This window comes from Gorilla gorilla, chromosome 18, assembly GCF_029281585.2.
Source record: "Gorilla gorilla gorilla isolate KB3781 chromosome 18, NHGRI_mGorGor1-v2.1_pri, whole genome shotgun sequence".
NCBI lineage: Eukaryota > Metazoa > Chordata > Mammalia > Primates > Hominidae > Gorilla > Gorilla gorilla.
The window spans coordinates 76,626,632-76,643,442 of NC_073242.2; the positions used below are offsets into that span (position 1 = coordinate 76,626,632).

At 40.0% G+C, this 16,811-nt stretch overlaps 1 protein-coding gene across 8 annotated transcripts in view; it reads left to right on the forward strand.

Annotated features, from left to right (window-relative positions):
- PHKB (phosphorylase kinase regulatory subunit beta) overlaps positions 1 to 16,811 on the forward strand; it is a 245,101-nt gene that overhangs the window by 113,277 nt on the left and 115,013 nt on the right. For all 8 annotated transcript variants that reach the window (XM_019012271.4, XM_063700179.1, XM_004057607.5 and 5 more), the window contains one exon: positions 13,580 to 13,643. In XM_019012271.4, coding sequence (XP_018867816.1) covers positions 13,580 to 13,643 — 64 coding nt within the window. The remainder of the gene's footprint in view (positions 1 to 13,579; positions 13,644 to 16,811) is intronic.

The window sequence follows — 16,811 nt, forward strand, 5'->3', positions numbered from 1 at the left end:
TGGGGGGGGGTCAGCCCCTGCGCCTGGCCAGCTGCCCCATCCGGGAGGGAGGTGGGGGGCTCAGGCCCCCGCCCGGCCACCCGCCCCGTCCGGGAGGGAGGTGGGGGGGTCAGCCCCCTGCCCGGCCAGCCGCCCCGTCTGGGAGGTGAGGGGCGCCTCTGCCCGGCCACCCCTACTGGGAAGTGAGGAGCCCCTCTGCCCGGCCACCACCCCGTCTGGGAGGTATACCCAACAGCTCATTGAGAACGGGCCATGATGACAATGGCGGTTTTGTGGAATAGAAAAGGGGGCAAGGTGGGGAAAAGATTGAGAAATCGGAAGGTTGCTGTGTCTGTGTAGAAAGAAGTAGACATGGAGACTTTTCATTTTGTTCTGTACTAAGAAAAATTCTTCTGCCTTGGGATCCTGTTGATCTATGACCTTACCCCCAGCCCTGTGCTCTCTGAAACATGTGCTGTGTCCACTCAGGGTTAAATGGATTAAGGGCAGTGCAAGATGTGCTTTGTTAAACAGATGCTTGAAGGCAGCATGCTCATTAAGAGTCATCACCACTCCCTAATCTCAAGTACCCAGGGACACAAACACTCTGCCTAGGAAAACCAGAGACCTTTGTTCACTTGTTTGTCTGCTGACCTTCCCTCCACTACTGTCCTATGACCCTGCCAAATCCCCCTCTGCGAGAAACACCCAAGAATGATCAATAAAAAAATAAAATTAAAAAAAAAAAAAAAGAATCCTCAGGGAGGGGAGAGGGGTAACAGGCAGCAGTGAGACCCACCTAGCTCTCACTTTCTTAACACATTGGGTCTCACACTCACAGACTTCTGGCAACAGCTGGGTCGCAGGCAGTCTGCCCTCAGCATGCAAAACTGCCCCGGGTTGTAAGTCCTCCTGCCCAAGACAAAGACCAAGGCTTCCAGGCCACACCCCTCCCAGTTTGCCTGCAAAGCAGGGGCTCCCAGCACCTGCCTCTGTGGCAAAAGCCTGCTTCCTGCTCACCTCTCATTTCTGATCAATGGGGTTTATACCCACAGTAGATTAGATTGCTTATTTTAGTTGGCAGCTTCTTCCAACCTGTGACCACTGTCTTGAGTTAGCTGGCAGAATTCTGTGAGGTCCCTTATGAAGTAGGATCAGCAATGGCTTCCCTCCATCCCTGCTAGGGTGTGGGAGTGGACGCAAAACAATTTTTTTTTCTTTTATATGTGAAGTCTTTTTTTTTTTTTTTTATTTAAGTTTTAGGGTACATGTGCACATTGTGCAGGTTAGTTACATATGTATACATGTGCCATGCTGGTGTGCTGCACCCACTAACTCGTCATCTAGCATTAGGTATATCTCCCAATGCTATCCCTCCCCCCTCCCCCCACCCCACAACAGTCCCCAGAGTGTGATGTTCCCCTTCCTGTGTCCATGTGATCTCATTGTTCAATTCCCACCTATGAGTGAGAATATGCGGTGTTTGGTTTTTTGTTCTTGCGATAGTTTACTGAGAATGATGGTTTCCAATTTCATCCATGTCCCTACAAAGGACATGAACTCATCCTTTTTTATGGCTGCATAGTATTCCATGGTGTATATGTGCCACATTTTCTTAATCCAGTGTATCATTGTTGGACATTTGGGTTGGTTCCAAGTCTTTGCTATTGTGAATAATGCCGCAATAAATATACGTGTGCATGTGTCTTTATAGCAGCATGATTTATAGTCCTTTGGGTATATACCCAGTAATGGGATGGCTGGATCAAATGGTATTTCTAGTTCTAGATCCCTGAGGAATCGCCACACTGACTTCTACAATGGTTGAACTAGTTTACAGTCCCACCAACAGTGTAAAAGTGTTCCTATTTCTCCACATCCTCTCCAGCACCTGTTGTTTCCTGACTTTTTAATGATTGCCATTCTAACTGGTGTGAGATGATATCTCATAGTGGTTTTGATTTGCATTTCTCTGATGGCCAGTGATGATGAGCATTTTTTCATGTGTTTTTTGGCTGCATAAATGTCTTCTTTTGAGAAGTGTCTGTTCATGTCCTTCGCCCACTTTTTGATGGGGTTGTTTGTTTTTTTCTTGTAAATTTGTTTGAGTTCAATGTAGATTCTGGATATTAGCCGTTTGTCAGATAAGTAGGTTGCGAAAATTTTCTCCCATGTTGTAGGTTGCCTGTTCACTCTGATGGTAGTTTCTTTTGCTGTGCAGAAGCTCTTTAGTTTAATTAGATCCCATTTGTCAATTTTGTCTTTTGTTGCCATTGCTTTTGGTGTTTTGGACATGAAGTCCTTGCCCATGCCTATGTCCTGAATGGTAATGCCTAGGTTTTCTTCTAGGGTTTTTATGGTTTTAGGTCTAACGTTTAAATCTTTAATCCATCTTGAATTGATTTTTGTATAAGGTGTAAGGAAGGGATCCAGTTTCAGCTTTCTACATATGGCTAGCCAGTTTTCCCAGCACCATTTATTAAATAGGGAATCCTTTCCCCATTGCTTGTTTTTCTCAGGTTTGTCAAAGATCAGATAGTTGTAGGTATGCGGCGTTATTTCTGAGGGCTCTGTTCTGTTCCATTGATCTATATCTCTGTTTTGGTACCAGTACCATGCTGTTTTGGTTATTGTAGCCTTGTAGTATAGTTTGAAGTCAGGTAGTGTGATGCCTCCAGCTTTGTTCTTTTGGCTTAGGATTGACTTGGTGATGCGGGCTCTTTTTTGGTTCCATATGTACTTTAAAGTAGTTTTTTCCAATTCTGTGAAGAAAGTCATTGGTAGCTTGATGGGGATGGCATTGAATCTGTAAATGACCTTGGGCAGTATGGCCATTTTCACGATATTGATTCTTCCTACCCATGAGCATGGAATGTTCTTCCATTTGTTTGTATCCTCTTTTATTTCCTTGAGCAGTGGTTTGTAGTTCTCCTTGAAGAGGTCCTTCACATCCCTTGTAAGTTGGATTCCTAGGTATTTTATTCTCTTTGAAGCAATTGTGAATGGGAGTTCACTCATGATTTGGCTCTCTGTTTGTCTGTTGTTAGTGTATAAGAATGCTTTTGATTTTTGTACATTGATTTTGTATCCTGAGACTTTGCTGAAGTTGCTTATCAGCTTAAGGAGATTTTGGGCTGAGACAATGGGGTTTTCTAGATAAACAATCATGTCGTCTGCAAACAGGGACAATTTGACTTCCTCTTTTCCTAATTGAATGCCCTTTATTTCCTTCTCCTGCCTAATTGCCCTGGCCAGAACTTCCAACACTATGTTGAATAGGAGTGGTGAGAGAGGGCATCCCTGTCTTGTGCCAGTTTTCAAAGGGAATGCTTCCAGTTTTTGCCCATTCAGTATGATATTGGCTGTGGGTTTGTCATAGATAGCTCTTACTATTTTGAAATACGTCCCATCAATACCTAATTTATTGAGAGTTTTTAGCATGAAGGGTTGTTGAATTTTGTCAAAGGCTTTTTCTGCCTCTATTGAGATAATCATGTGGTTTTTGTCTTTGGCTCTGTTTATATGCTGGATTACATTTATTGATTTGCGTATATTGAACCAGCCTTGCATCCCAGGGATGAAGCCCACTTGATCATGGTGGATAAGCTTTTTGATGTGCTGCTGGATTCGGTTTGCCAGTATTTTATTGAGGATTTTTGCATCAATGTTCATCAAGGATATTGGTCTAAAATTCTCTTTTTTGGTTGTGTCTCTGCCCGGCTTTGGTGTCAGGATGATGCTGGCCTCATAAAATGAGTTAGGGTGGATTCCCTCTTTTTCTATTGATTGGAATAGTTTCAGAAGGAATGGTACCAGTTCCTCCTTGTACCTCTGGTAGAATTCGGCTGTGAATCCATCTGGTCCTGGACTCTTTTTGGTTGGTAAACTATTGATTATTGCCACAATTTCAGCTCCTGTTATTGGTCTATTCAGAGATTCAAGTTCTTCCTGGTTTGGTCTTGGGAGAGTGTATGTGTCGAGGAATGTATCCATTTCTTCTAGATTTTCTAGTTTATTTGCATAGAGGTGTTTGTAGTATTCTCTGATGGTAGTTTGTATTTCTGTGGGATCGGTGGTGATATCCCCTTTATCATTTTTTATTGTGTCTATTTGATTCTTCTCTCTTTTCTTCTTTATTAGTCTTGCTAGCGGTCTATCAATTTTGTTGATCCTTTCAAAAAACCAGCTCCTGGATTCATTGATTTTTTGAAGGGTTTTTTGTGTCTCTATTTCCTTCAATTCTGCTCTGATTTTAGTTATTTCTTGCCTTCTGCTAGCTTTTGAATGTGTTTGCTCTTGCTTTTCTAGTTCTTTTAATTGTGATGTTAGGGTGTCAATTTTGGATCTTTCCTGCTTTCTGTTGCGGGTATTTAGTGCTATAAATTTCCCTCTACACACTGCTTTGAATGCATCCCAGAGATTCTGGTATGTTGTGTCTTTGTTCTTGTTGGTTTCAAAGAACATCTTTATTTCTGCCTTCATTTCGTTATGTACCCAGTAGTCATTCAGGATCAGGTTGTTCAGTTTCCATGTAGTTGAGCGGCTTTGAGTGAGATTTTTAATCCTGAGTTCTAGTTTGATTGCACTGTGGTCTGAGAGATAGTTTGTTATAATTTCTGTTTTTACATTTGCTGAGGAGAGCTTTACTTCCAAGTGTGTGGTCAATTTTGGAATAGGTGTGGTGTGGTGCTGAAAAAAATGTATATTCTGTTGATTTGGGGTGGGGAGTTCTGTAGATGTCTATTAGGTCCGCTTGGTGCAGAGCTGAGTTCAATTCCTGGGTATCCTTGTTGACTTTCTGTCTCGTTGATCTGTCTAATATTGACAGTGGGGTGTTAAAGTCTCCCATTATTAATGTGTGGGAGTCTAAGTCTCTTTGTAGGTCACTCAGGACTTGTTTTATGAATCTGGGTGCTCCTGTATTGGGTGCATATATATTTAGGATAGTTAGCTCCTCTTGTTGAATTGATCCCTTTACCATTATGTAATGGCCTTCTTTGTCTCTTTTGATCTTTGTTGGTTTAAAGTCTGTTTTATCAGAGACTAGGATTGCAACCCCTGCCTTTTTTTGTTTTCCATTTGCTTGGTAGATCTTCCTCCATCCTTTTATTTTGAGCCTATGTGTGTCTCTGCACGTGAGATGGGTTTCCTGAATACAGCACACTGATGGGTCTTGACTCTTTATCCAACTTGCCAGTCTGTGTCTTTTAATTGGAGAATTTAGTCCATTTACATTTAAAGTTAATATTGTTATGTGTGAATTTGATCCTGTCATTATGATGTTAGCTGGTGATTTTGCTCATTAGTTGATGCAGTTTCTTCCTAGTCTCGATGGTCTTTACATTTTGGCATGATTTTGCAGCGGCTGGTACCGGTTGTTCCTTTCCATGTTTAGCGCTTCCTTCAGGAGCTCTTTTAGGGCAGGCCTGGTGGTGACAAAATCTCTCAGCATTTGCTTGTCTGTAAAGTATTTTATTCCTCCTTCACTTATGAAGCTTAGTTTGGCTGGATATGAAATTCTGGGTTGAAAATTCTTTTCTTTAAGAATGTTGAATATTGGCCCCCACTCTCTTCTGGCTTGTAGGGTTTCTGCCGAGAAATCTGCTGTTAGTCTGATGGGCTTCCCTTTGAGGGTAACCCGACCTTTCTCTCTGGCTGCCCTTAACATTTTTTCCTTCATTTCAACTTTGGTGAATCTGACAATTATGTGTCTTGGAGTTGCTCTTCTCGAGGAGTATCTTTGTGGCGTTCTCTGTATTTCCTGAATCTGAACATTGGCCTGCCTTCCTAGATTGGGGAAGTTCTCCTGGATGATATCCTGCAGAGTGTTTTCCAACTTGGTTCCATTCTCCGCATCACTTTCAGGTACTCCAATCAGACGTAGATTTGGTCTTTTCACATAGTCCCATATTTCTTGGAGGCTTTGGTCATTTCTTTTTATTCTTTTTTCTCTAAACTTCCCTTCTCGCTTCATTTCATCTTTCATCGCTGATACCCTTTCTTCCAGTTGATCGCATCGGCTCCTGAGGCTTCTGCATTCTTCACGTAGTTCTCGAGCCTTGGTTTTCAGCTCCATCAGCTCCTTTAAGCACTTCTCTGTATTGGTTATTCTAGTTATACATTGTTCTAAATTTTTTTCAAAGTTTTCAACTTCTTTGCCTTTGGTTTGAATGTCCTCCCGTAGCTCAGAGTAATTTGATCGTCTGAAGCCTTCTTCTCTCAGCTCGTCAAAATCATTCTCTATCCAGCTTTGTTCCGTTGCTGGTGAGGAACTGCGTTCCTTTGGAGGAGGAGAGGTGCTCTGCGTTTTAGAGTTTCCAGTTTTTCTGTTCTGTTTTTTCCCCATCTTTGTGGTTTTATCTACTTTTGGTCTTTGATGATGGTGATGTACAGATGGATTTTTGGTGTGGATGTCTTTTCTGTTTGTTAGTTTTCCTTCTAACAGACAGGACCCTCAGCTGCAGGTCTGTTGGAATACCCTGCCGTGTGAGGTGTCAGTGTGCCCCTGCTGGGGGGTGCCTCCCAGTTAGGCTGCTCAGGGGTCAGGGATCAGGGACCCACTTGAGGAGGCAGTCTGCCCGTTCTCAGATCTCCAGCTGCGTGCTGGGAGAACCACTGCTCTCTTCAAAGCTGTCAGACAGGGACATTTAAGTCTGCAGAGGTTACTGCTGTCTTTTTGTTTGTGTGTGCCCTGCCCCCAGAGGTGGAGCCTACAGAGGCAGGCAAGCCTCCTTGAGCTGTGGTGGGCTCCACCCAGTTCGAGCTTCCAGGCTGCTTTGTTTAGCTAAGCAAGCCTGGGCAATGGCGGGGGCCCCTCCCCCAGCCTCGCTGCCGCCTTGCAGTTTGATCTCAGACTGCTGTGCTAGCAATCAGCGAGATTCCGTGGGCGTAGGACCCTCCGAGCCAGGTGTGGGATATAGTCTCGTGGTGCACCGTTTTTTAAGCCTGTCTGAAAAGCGCAATATTCGGGTGGGAGTGACCCGATTTTCCAGGTGCGTCCGTCACCCCTTTGTTTGACTCGGAAAGGGAACTCCCTGACCCCTTGGGCTTCCCAGGTGAGGCAATGTCTCGCCCTGCTTCGGCTCGCGCACGGTGCGCGCACCCACTGGCCTGCGCCCACTGTCTGGCACTCCCTAGTGAGATGAACCCAGTTCCTCAGATGGAAATGCAGAAATCACCCGTCTTCTGCGTCGCTCACGCTGGGAGCTGTAGACCGGAGCTGTTCCTATTCGGCCATCTTCTCCTCCTCCTCCTATATGTGAAGTCTTGCTCTGTTGCCCAAGCTGGATTGCAGTGGCGCGATCTTGGCTCACTGCAACCTCCACCTCCTGGGTCCAAGCGATTCTCCTGCCTCAGCCTCCTGAGTAGCTGAGATTGCAGGCATGCACTGCCACACCCAGCTAATTTTTGTATTTTTAGTAGAGACAGGGTTTCGCCATGTTGACCAGGCTGGTCTTGAACTCTTGACCTCAGGTGACCCACCCGTTTCAGCCTCCCAAAGTTCTGGGATTACAGGCATGAGCCATCACTTCTCATATGCTCCTTGTGGCTCACCAAATTAGCACCAGTGCTTGGTAGGGTTGAGACATTCCCCTGTGGCCTGGATTGCCCGGCTCCCCAGTGTCAATGTGTGATCACGGAGGCAGTCTCCCCGCTTTCACACCCTGGAGACAGATTTTCACCTGACTCAGCATGTAGGTTGCCACCCACAGCTTTCAAAATGTCTGAAGTTTCTTTCATTTTTTCTGTTGAGTTACTGTGTTTCTTCTTGGATAAAAGTTTAGAGCATAAATCTCTGCACGTTATTTTGCTCTTTGCAAGTGGGTGAGGCATGCTAACAATGTCTCCAATCTGGAGCCTGGGTAGTTTATAAAGAAAAGAGGTTTATTTGGCTCACAGTTTTGCAGGCTGTATATACAAGAAGCTCAGGACAGAAGGCTAAGTGGAGCTGGAGTATAGAAATCACATGACAAGAGAGGGAATAATAGGTGCCAGGTTCTTTTCAACAACCAGTTCTCACGGGAACTCAGACTAAGAACTCACTCAATCCCATGGGAATGACACCAAGCCATTCATGAGGATCCTGACACCTCCTGCCTTGCCCCACCTCCAACATTGGGGATCAGATTTCAACATAAGACTTGGCAGGATTAAACAAACCACATTCAAATCATAGCCTATGTCCTCTGCAAAGAGACAGTTTCATTTCTACCTTTCTCAGCTATATTCTTTTTATTTCCTTTTCTTGTCCTGTTTTACCACATAGAACTTCCAGTACTATGTTAGTCATGGTGAGAGCAGACATTTTTGTTTTGAAAGGGAGCATTCAGTTTTTCTTTCACCATCAAGTAGAGTTAGCTGTAGAAGTTTTGTAAATCAAATTGCAGAATTTATACAAATGGCCAACAAGCATGTGAAAAAATGCTCAACATCACTAATCATCAGAAAAATGCAAATTAAAACCACAGTGATATATTGTTACAGCAGTCAGAATAGCTGTTATTAAAAAGTCAAAAACTAACATATTGGAAGGGTTTGGAGAAAAGGGAACACTGATACATTGTTGGTGGGAATGTAAATTAATACAATCTCTATGGAAAACAGTATGGAGGTTTCTCGAATAACTTAAAATAGCACTACCTTTCAATCCAGTAATCCCACTACTGGATATCTACCCAAAAGAAAGGAAATTATTATATCAAAAAGATACCTGTACTCATATGTTTATCGCAGCATAATTCACAATTGCAAAGATATGAATCAACCTACGTATTCATCAACAGATGATTGGATAAAGAAAATGTGTATATGTACACAAAAAATACTGTTCAGCCATAAAATGTATGAAATCACATCTTTTATAGCAACATGGATGACACTGGGGGCTATTATCTTTAGTAAAACTAAACTAACTCAGAAAGAGAAAGTCAAATACTATATATTCTCACTTAAAAGTGGGAGCTAAATAATGTGTACACATGGACATAGAGTGTGGAATGATAGACATTGGAGCCTGGAGAGGGTGGAAGGGTGGGAAGAGTTTGAAGGATAAGAAATTACTTAATAGATACAATGAACATTATTCAGGCAATGGTTACACTAAAAGCCCAGGCCTGATGTGGTGGCTAATGCCTGTAATCCCAGCACTTTGGGAGGCCAAGACAGGCGGATCACCTGAGGTTGGGAGTTCAAGACCAGCCTGATCAGCATGAAGAAACCCTGTCTCTACTAAAAATACAAAATCAGCCGGGTGTGGTGGTGCTTGCCTGTAGTCCCAGCTACTCAGGAGGCTGAGGCAGGAGAATCACTTGAACCCGGGAGGCGGAGGTTGTGGTGAGCTGAGATCGCACCATTGCACTCCAGCTTGGGCAACAAGAGCGAAACTCTGTCTCAAAAAACAAAAGAAAACAACAACAACAAAAAAAACCCAGACTTCATCACTATGCACTATTTCCATGTAACAAAACTGCACTTGTGCCCCTTAAATTTTTATAGATTAAAAGAAAGACACATCATTAAAAAAAATTGTGGAATTTCCCTCTATTCCTAGTTTTCTGAGAGTTTTCTCATAAATGGATGTTGAATTTTGTTTGATGCATTTTCTGCATCAATTGATATGACCATGTTATTTTGTTTTGCTTTAGCCAGTTAACATGGTAATTATATTAATTGGGTTTTTATTATTGAACCGGCCTTGTTTCCCTGGAGTAAACCCTACTTAGTCATGGTGATAATTCAGCTTACATATTGCTGAATATTGTTTGCAAATGTGTTTTTAAGGATTTTGAATGTCAATGCTCATTTAGTTCCTCTGTATCGTTGCTGGTTTTCTGTCTAGTTGTTCTACCAATTGTTGAGAGAAAAGGAGAAAAGTGTGCAAGTATCCAACTGTAACTGTGGTTTTGTCTATTCTTTCAGTTCTATCAGTTTTATTTCACACATTTTGCAACTCTGTTTGGCGCATACACATTTAGGATTGCTATGTCTTCTTGGTGGATTGATCTTTTTTATTATGTATTATAATATCCTTCTCTGTCTCTGATAATTTTCTTTGCTCTAAAGTCTCCTTTATCTATTATTAATATAGTCACTCCTGCATTATTTTGATTGTGTGATATATCTTTTTCCATCCTTTAACTTTCAGCATGTCTATATTGTTATATTTGAGGGGACTTTTTTATAGACAATACATAGGTGAGCCATATTTTAACTCTGCAAATCTCTTTCTTTCAATTGGCGTATTTCATGCTTTTAATTAATTTCTCATATGTTTGGGCTTCAGTGTGCCATTTTCTTTTTTATTTGTCTTTTTTAATGTTATTTTTAACTGTTTTCCACCTTTTCTTAACTTAGCTGATGCCATTTTATTGATTTTTTTGTTTGTTTATTCTGTTTTTCATCTTTCTGTTTTATTTTTCCTACCTTCCTGTGGGTACTTAAAGATTTTTTTAAAATCTCTTTTTGATTTATCAATAGTGGTTTTGATTGTATCATTTTGTATAGCTTTTTAGTGATTGCTGTAGGTAACACTTCAGTGTAGTGATGTCATTATTTTATTAGTTCAAATGAAGTATAGAAAACTTACTTTCATTTATGTCTTATTACCATTCTGAATTTATAATAGTTATCTTAAATATTTCCTCCATACACATTTAGAATCATATCAGACAGTGTTATAATTTTTGCTTCAACTGTCAAAATTCAAGAGGAGAAGAAACATGTATTTACCCATATTTATGCTTACCATGTTTTTTGTTTCTTTTTGGTGTTCTGATGTATGTTTTTTCCTCTTTTTAAAAAATTACCTTTCTGTTTAGAGAATGGAGTTTAGCCATTCTTTCAGGGTAGGTCTGCTGGTGATAGAATCTCTTATTTTCCTTCATCTGAGATTGTCTTGGTTTCATCCTGATTGCTAAGTGATGTATTTACTGGTATAACTTTCTGAGTGGGTAGTTTTTTTCTTTCAATCACTGGAAACTCTTGTGCCACATCCTAGCCTTCATGGTTTCTAATAAACAATCCGTTGTCATTCTAATTATTTTTCCCCTATAGGTAATGTGTTATCTCTGGCTACTGTCAAGATTTTTTTCTTTGTCTTTAATTTTTAGAAGTTACGATGTGTCTTAGCATGGACATTTTAAAATTTATTCTGTTTGTGTTTCACTCAGCTTCTTGAATCTGTAGGTTTATGGCTCTTGCTAAGTGGGAATTTTCTGCTTTGCCCTCTGTCTCTCTCCTTTAGGAACTCAGGTGACATGAATGTTAGATACTTTGTTATGATCCCACAAATCCCTGAGGCCCTGATCATTTTTTTCCATTCTATTTTCTTTGTTTTGATCAAATTGGATAATTTCTGTTGTTCTGTCTTCCAGTTTGGTTATTCTTTCCTCTGTCCTCATGATTCTGCTGTTGAGCCTATCTACTGAACTTTTTATTTACACTATTATATTTCTCAATTTTAAAAACTTAGCTGATACTTTCTGTTTCTTACTTAAGGATTTATGGTTTTTTGATTTGTTTCAAGCATGTTCGTAATTGCTTATTGAAGCACTTTTATCATGGCTGCTTTAAAATCTTTGTCAGATAATTCTAACAACTCTTTCTTCTCAATGTTAGCATCCATTGATTGTATTTTTTTCATTTGGTTTGAGATCTTTCAGTTTCCAGGTATGAGGAGTGTTTTTTGATTGACATATAGGTATTTTGGGCATAATAGTATAAGACCCTAGATCTTATTTTAACTTTCTGTTTTAGCTGTATTTTCTTATACCACTCTGGTAGAAGAAGGGGTGAGGGCACATCACCTCATTACTGCCAGGTAGGAATATAAGGCCATTATTTTTGTTGACATCCAGGTCCCCAGTAGGCCTCCACTAATACCTCCTTGGCTGGGAAATATAGGAGTGCTTCATTACTGGTTCTCATTTGGTCTCCATTTATAGGGCAGGAGAAAAGGTGTGACCTCTTGATTGGTGATGAAATGGTTTTTTATCACCTATTGGAAATGAAAGTGTTGACTTCTTCCTTGTAGTTTTCTGACACCACCATGACTAAGAGAGTTGGGAGTTGAGCATTGTGCCTCATGATAGACTCAGGAATGTAGAAGTCTCGGTTTCTACTCAGCCTTTGCTGGAATGGATGGGGGTAGGGTAAAGTTTTTTCTGAGTGGTTATTGTCTAAAAGTTTTATTTTTGCTAGGCTGCTCTTTTCCTGTCCTTTGGCTAGAGAGACAGGCTTTTGTTAGGGATTTTTTGTATGCATGTGCTGGCATTTCTCAGTGGTTGGCTCCTTTGACTTTAAGACTGGTATAAATAAGGCAAAAAGGAAACCCAGGGCAGTTATCATAGTGTTGTTCATAGAGTCCTGAAGTTCATAGCTAGACTGCCTTCTACCCATGTTTCTAAGTCTTTTTATGTTTGTTTTATATGTAATGTCCAAGCTTCTTGGTTGTACTTAGTGAGAAGACTAGGGAAAATTATGTCTACTCCATCTTCCCATCCATGTATCTTTAAAATAAGTGTCTGACCTATTTATTGTCCTGCAATAAAAGTGATGATTTCTTAAAAACCGGTTATGAAACAACTTATAGGATGTAGATGATGATGACATGAATAGCTTAGAACAGTAGCTCTCAAACTTAAAGTGCATTCAAACACCTGGAAGGCTTTTTAACACTGATTATGGAGCCCTACTCCCAAGAAGAAATAGGAACTAGCATTTCTAACAAGTTCCCAGGTAATACTGAAGGTGCTGCTCTGGGGACCATAGTTTGATAATCTGTTTCAGAGAAATGCTGAATAGATGACAGATCATTAGCTTTAAATGATATTAATGGCAAATACACTTGCTTTGAGTAAAACAAATAAAAATTTGTAATAATTAAACTGGGTATTAGATATAAAATATTTAAAGGTAGATACTTAAAAGATGATATCATATTTTTAATGAAATGGGTCTTCCCGTTTTCCAGCACTATAGTATATGGCATTTGAGAGGCCAGAAGAGTAGGACACTAAGGGAAATAGTATTCATTTTACTATAAAGGGAAGAATATAGCAAAAAATAAGAGATAAGGTGATCAGTTGTTCTGTGAGCATAAAATAATGCCTATTTTTTGGATGTTAGGCAAGAGTGTTTGAAGGATACCTTAAGCCACACTCTGATAGTTGTATGATATGCAAGATCTTTCTTAAGACTCAGATTTGATGTCAGAAAAGCTCCGTTACATTGATCTGAACTAATGATTTCCTGCTAATTACTGCATTTATCATCATAATATACCTTCCTCTAAAGTTCTTCTTTTTTTCTTGAGTTAGTGAATAAAAATGATTCTGGAATTAAAACTACTCCCATCAATAGTATGACCATTAGTTTAGATCAAGGTGAACCTAGAAATATTTTTCCCAGGTGATCACTAACTATAAAAAAGAAAAATTAAAATAGTGAAATGTCAGAATGAGGTCTCTTAGACATTATTCTTCTTACAGAAGTTGTTATAAATGTTAATAAAGAAATTTGCTCGTGAATATTCATCAGATAATGGTTCTGATTTTGTAGCCACATACATTAGAGTAATAAAGCATTTCCTTTTCTGTTTTAGCTCGGTTGGTTTAGCAAAAGCAGCTCTAGAAGCAATTAATGGATTCAACCTTTTTGGCAACCAGGTAAAAAATAAGACCCCCAGAATCTTTGATTATTTGAATTGCACATTTAATTAATTTGGCTATTCATTAACAAAGTCATTTGCTTATAATCAGAGAATGTCCAAAATTTATGTAGAAGCTCATGCTTGAACTTTTCCTTTGAAAATGATTTGCCAGTTAAATTTTAGTTTTCTAACTAAAGACCATTGCTTAATTTCTTTAAAAAAAAAAAAAGAAAATTTTTTTTGATAAAGAATTCTGATTTCCTTGGTTCAGTGACTTTTCCGTCAAATCTATTACTCATTTTGTAGAGGGTTTCACATTTTTTAATGTATTTGGCATTGTATATATATTTTTTTATGTCAGTTTTCATGTTGGTTTCAATGTAATGTATTTCAATGTATATCTCATGTAGAAGAGAATTTGTGTGATGTATTTAGCCAGATAATTGGGAGTTTTGATCCTAGCTTCACCTTCAACTGGCTATAATCAAATGTCTAAAATCTCATTTTCTCTGGGGATGAAAAAAAAACCCTGAAGGTCGTCTTAAATTTTCATTAGATCTTTAACCAGTTTTTATACTGAAAGAATCTAATCAAGTGACCATGGATTGAGTTGTCAGTGGAAAGGAATAAAATGTAGGAATCGAGGTTACTACTCTGGATCAAGAAGTAGGCCAATTTTCTTTAGCAGTTTTTATAAAGATTCCTAAGATGGTGAGGTAAAGTGAAGTTTCTAACTGATAATATAATTAATCCTAAGCTACTGAAATGCTAAGTCAGTAAAGAAACATTTTAGGAGGTTACACAGTTGTGCAAAAAAAAGACCTGGTTTTTGTTATGGCAATTATAATACTATTTACTCAAGTCTTGAATTTAAGAATGTTTTTAATTGTAGTATATTAATGCAGCCACCTCTCTTCTCCTCCTTACGTGCACAAGCACTCTTCTCATCCCAACTCCCTCTAGAGGATGGATGGGCTCTGTCTATATGAAGGTCATGAGGAATTACCGCACACTCTGGATCACCCATTTTCATATTCCTGGATGGATGGATGGATGGATGGATGGATGGATGGATGGATGGATAGATAGACAGACAGGAGTAGGAGGATAAAATGACTTTAAAGAATGGCATTATATTAGGGGTCAGGAGACAGGATCACTGCATGCTCTGTACTCAGTTCCACCAGTGAGTATGGCTATTTAAGCCTCAGCTTCCTCTAAAAAAATAAAGATAATGATAATAGGACCTAACTCAGGAGGTTTTCATGCAAATAAAAGTTAGTTAGCATAGTGCTTTGCAGAGATTAAACTTTTAATAAATGCCATCTCTTGTTGCTATTGTTTTTTTTATTTTTGTTTTTTTGAGACAAAGTCTCGCTCTTGTCTCCCAGGCTGGAGTGCGATGGCGCGATCTCGGCTCACTGCGATCTCCGCCTCCCGGGTTCAAGCAGTTCTTCTGCCTCGGACCCCCGAGTAGCTGGGATTACAAGCGCCTGCCACCATGCCCGGCTAATATTTGTATTTTTAGTTGAGACGGGGTTTCACCATGTTGGCCAGGCTGGTCTCGAACTCCTGACCTCAGATGATCCACCCATCTCGGCCTCCCAAAGTGCTGGGATTACAGGCATGAGCCACTATGCGCGGCCGACTCTTGTTGCTATTATTTATGAAGTAATAGTAATACAAAGGAAGGGAAATGAGAAAGAACTGAAAGCTTTCTAGAGCATATATCAAGGAGACTGAGAGGAGGCATGGATTAAACCAGAGCTGATGTTATCAGCAGTCTGGAAAGGTACAGGTCTTGCTAACCTGGCTTCTGTGACATACCAAATACTGAGCTGAATGGAGCTGAGTGTCTCTTGGTTGGCTGTTACATGGTAGTAGCCAGCTCTTTTTTGCAATAGTTTTATCTCCTTTGAAGTACCTGAGTCTTAGCGTATGTTGCTTACATACCTGTATGCACCCCTTCCAATTGTGTGTATACTCACACACATACATACAAGCTACATTTCCTGACTCTACCCATCTTTCAGTGCTCTACTTTTCCCAGGAAGTTTTCATAAATTGCTCAGCTATAATTCTAAAATCACTAAATTACTTTACTCTGCATTTGGATTCTGAGTTATAACTGTATTGCTGATATTGTTCCTCAGCCAGTTTCTCAATCTTGACTATGCATTGGAATCATTTGAGGAATTAAAAAAAATACTCATATATGAGCTCTATTTCCAGGGATTCTGATTTAATTGGTGTAGGGGGAGGCCTTGGCATTGAGATTTTTTGGAACTTCTCAGGAATTCTAATATACAATCAAGGGTGAGAACAACTGCTCTAAGCCGAGTTAATTTTTGGCCTTGTTCAGGTCACGTCTATTTCCAATGGAGCTATGCACCAAATATTTGCTGAATTGACTACTACTTGATTGTTTCAGATAGAAATATGGACAGATAATGTCTTCTTTCTTTCTTTCTTTTTTTTTTTTTTGAGACAGCTTCTTGCTCTTGTCACCCAAGCTGGAGTGCAGTGGCACGATCTCGGCTCACTGCAATCTCCACCTCCTGGGTTCAAGCGATTCTCCTGCCTCAGCCTCCCTAGTAGCTGGGAGTACAGGCGTGTGCCACCACACCCGGCTAATTTTTGGATTTTTAATAGAGGTGGGGTTTCACCACGTTGGGCAGGCTGGTCTTGAACTCCTTACCTCAGGTGATCCACCCGCCTTGGCCTCCCAAAGTGCTGGGATTACAGCCGCGAGCCACCACGCCGGGCCATGTCTTATTTCTTTAGCCACAAGAATATCACATGTTACCAGTAAAGTCCCTTCATCTTCCATTTTTACAAGGTAGTGTCAGTGTCCTAGTTTTACAAATTCCCTTTAGTCTCTTTTTTCTGATGTGGAGAATTGCAGAAATATGACTTTGAAAATGTTACTATTACCACCTCTACAGCAGTTAAATTAATAATGTGCCTGCTAAACAGTGGCACATTTAAAAGTGCATGTGATCTTTTTAGTGTTTAATCATTTTATAATGTCATTGTATATACTTAAAAGAGCTGTGATCTAATTAAAAGTCAGTTGCTGGGAAAAGAATTGACATAAAGAAATGCTTTTATTCAAATGAAAATCCATAGAAACCACCTCAAGACTTGAGGGATTTCAGATCATATTGATATTCACGGTTATTTC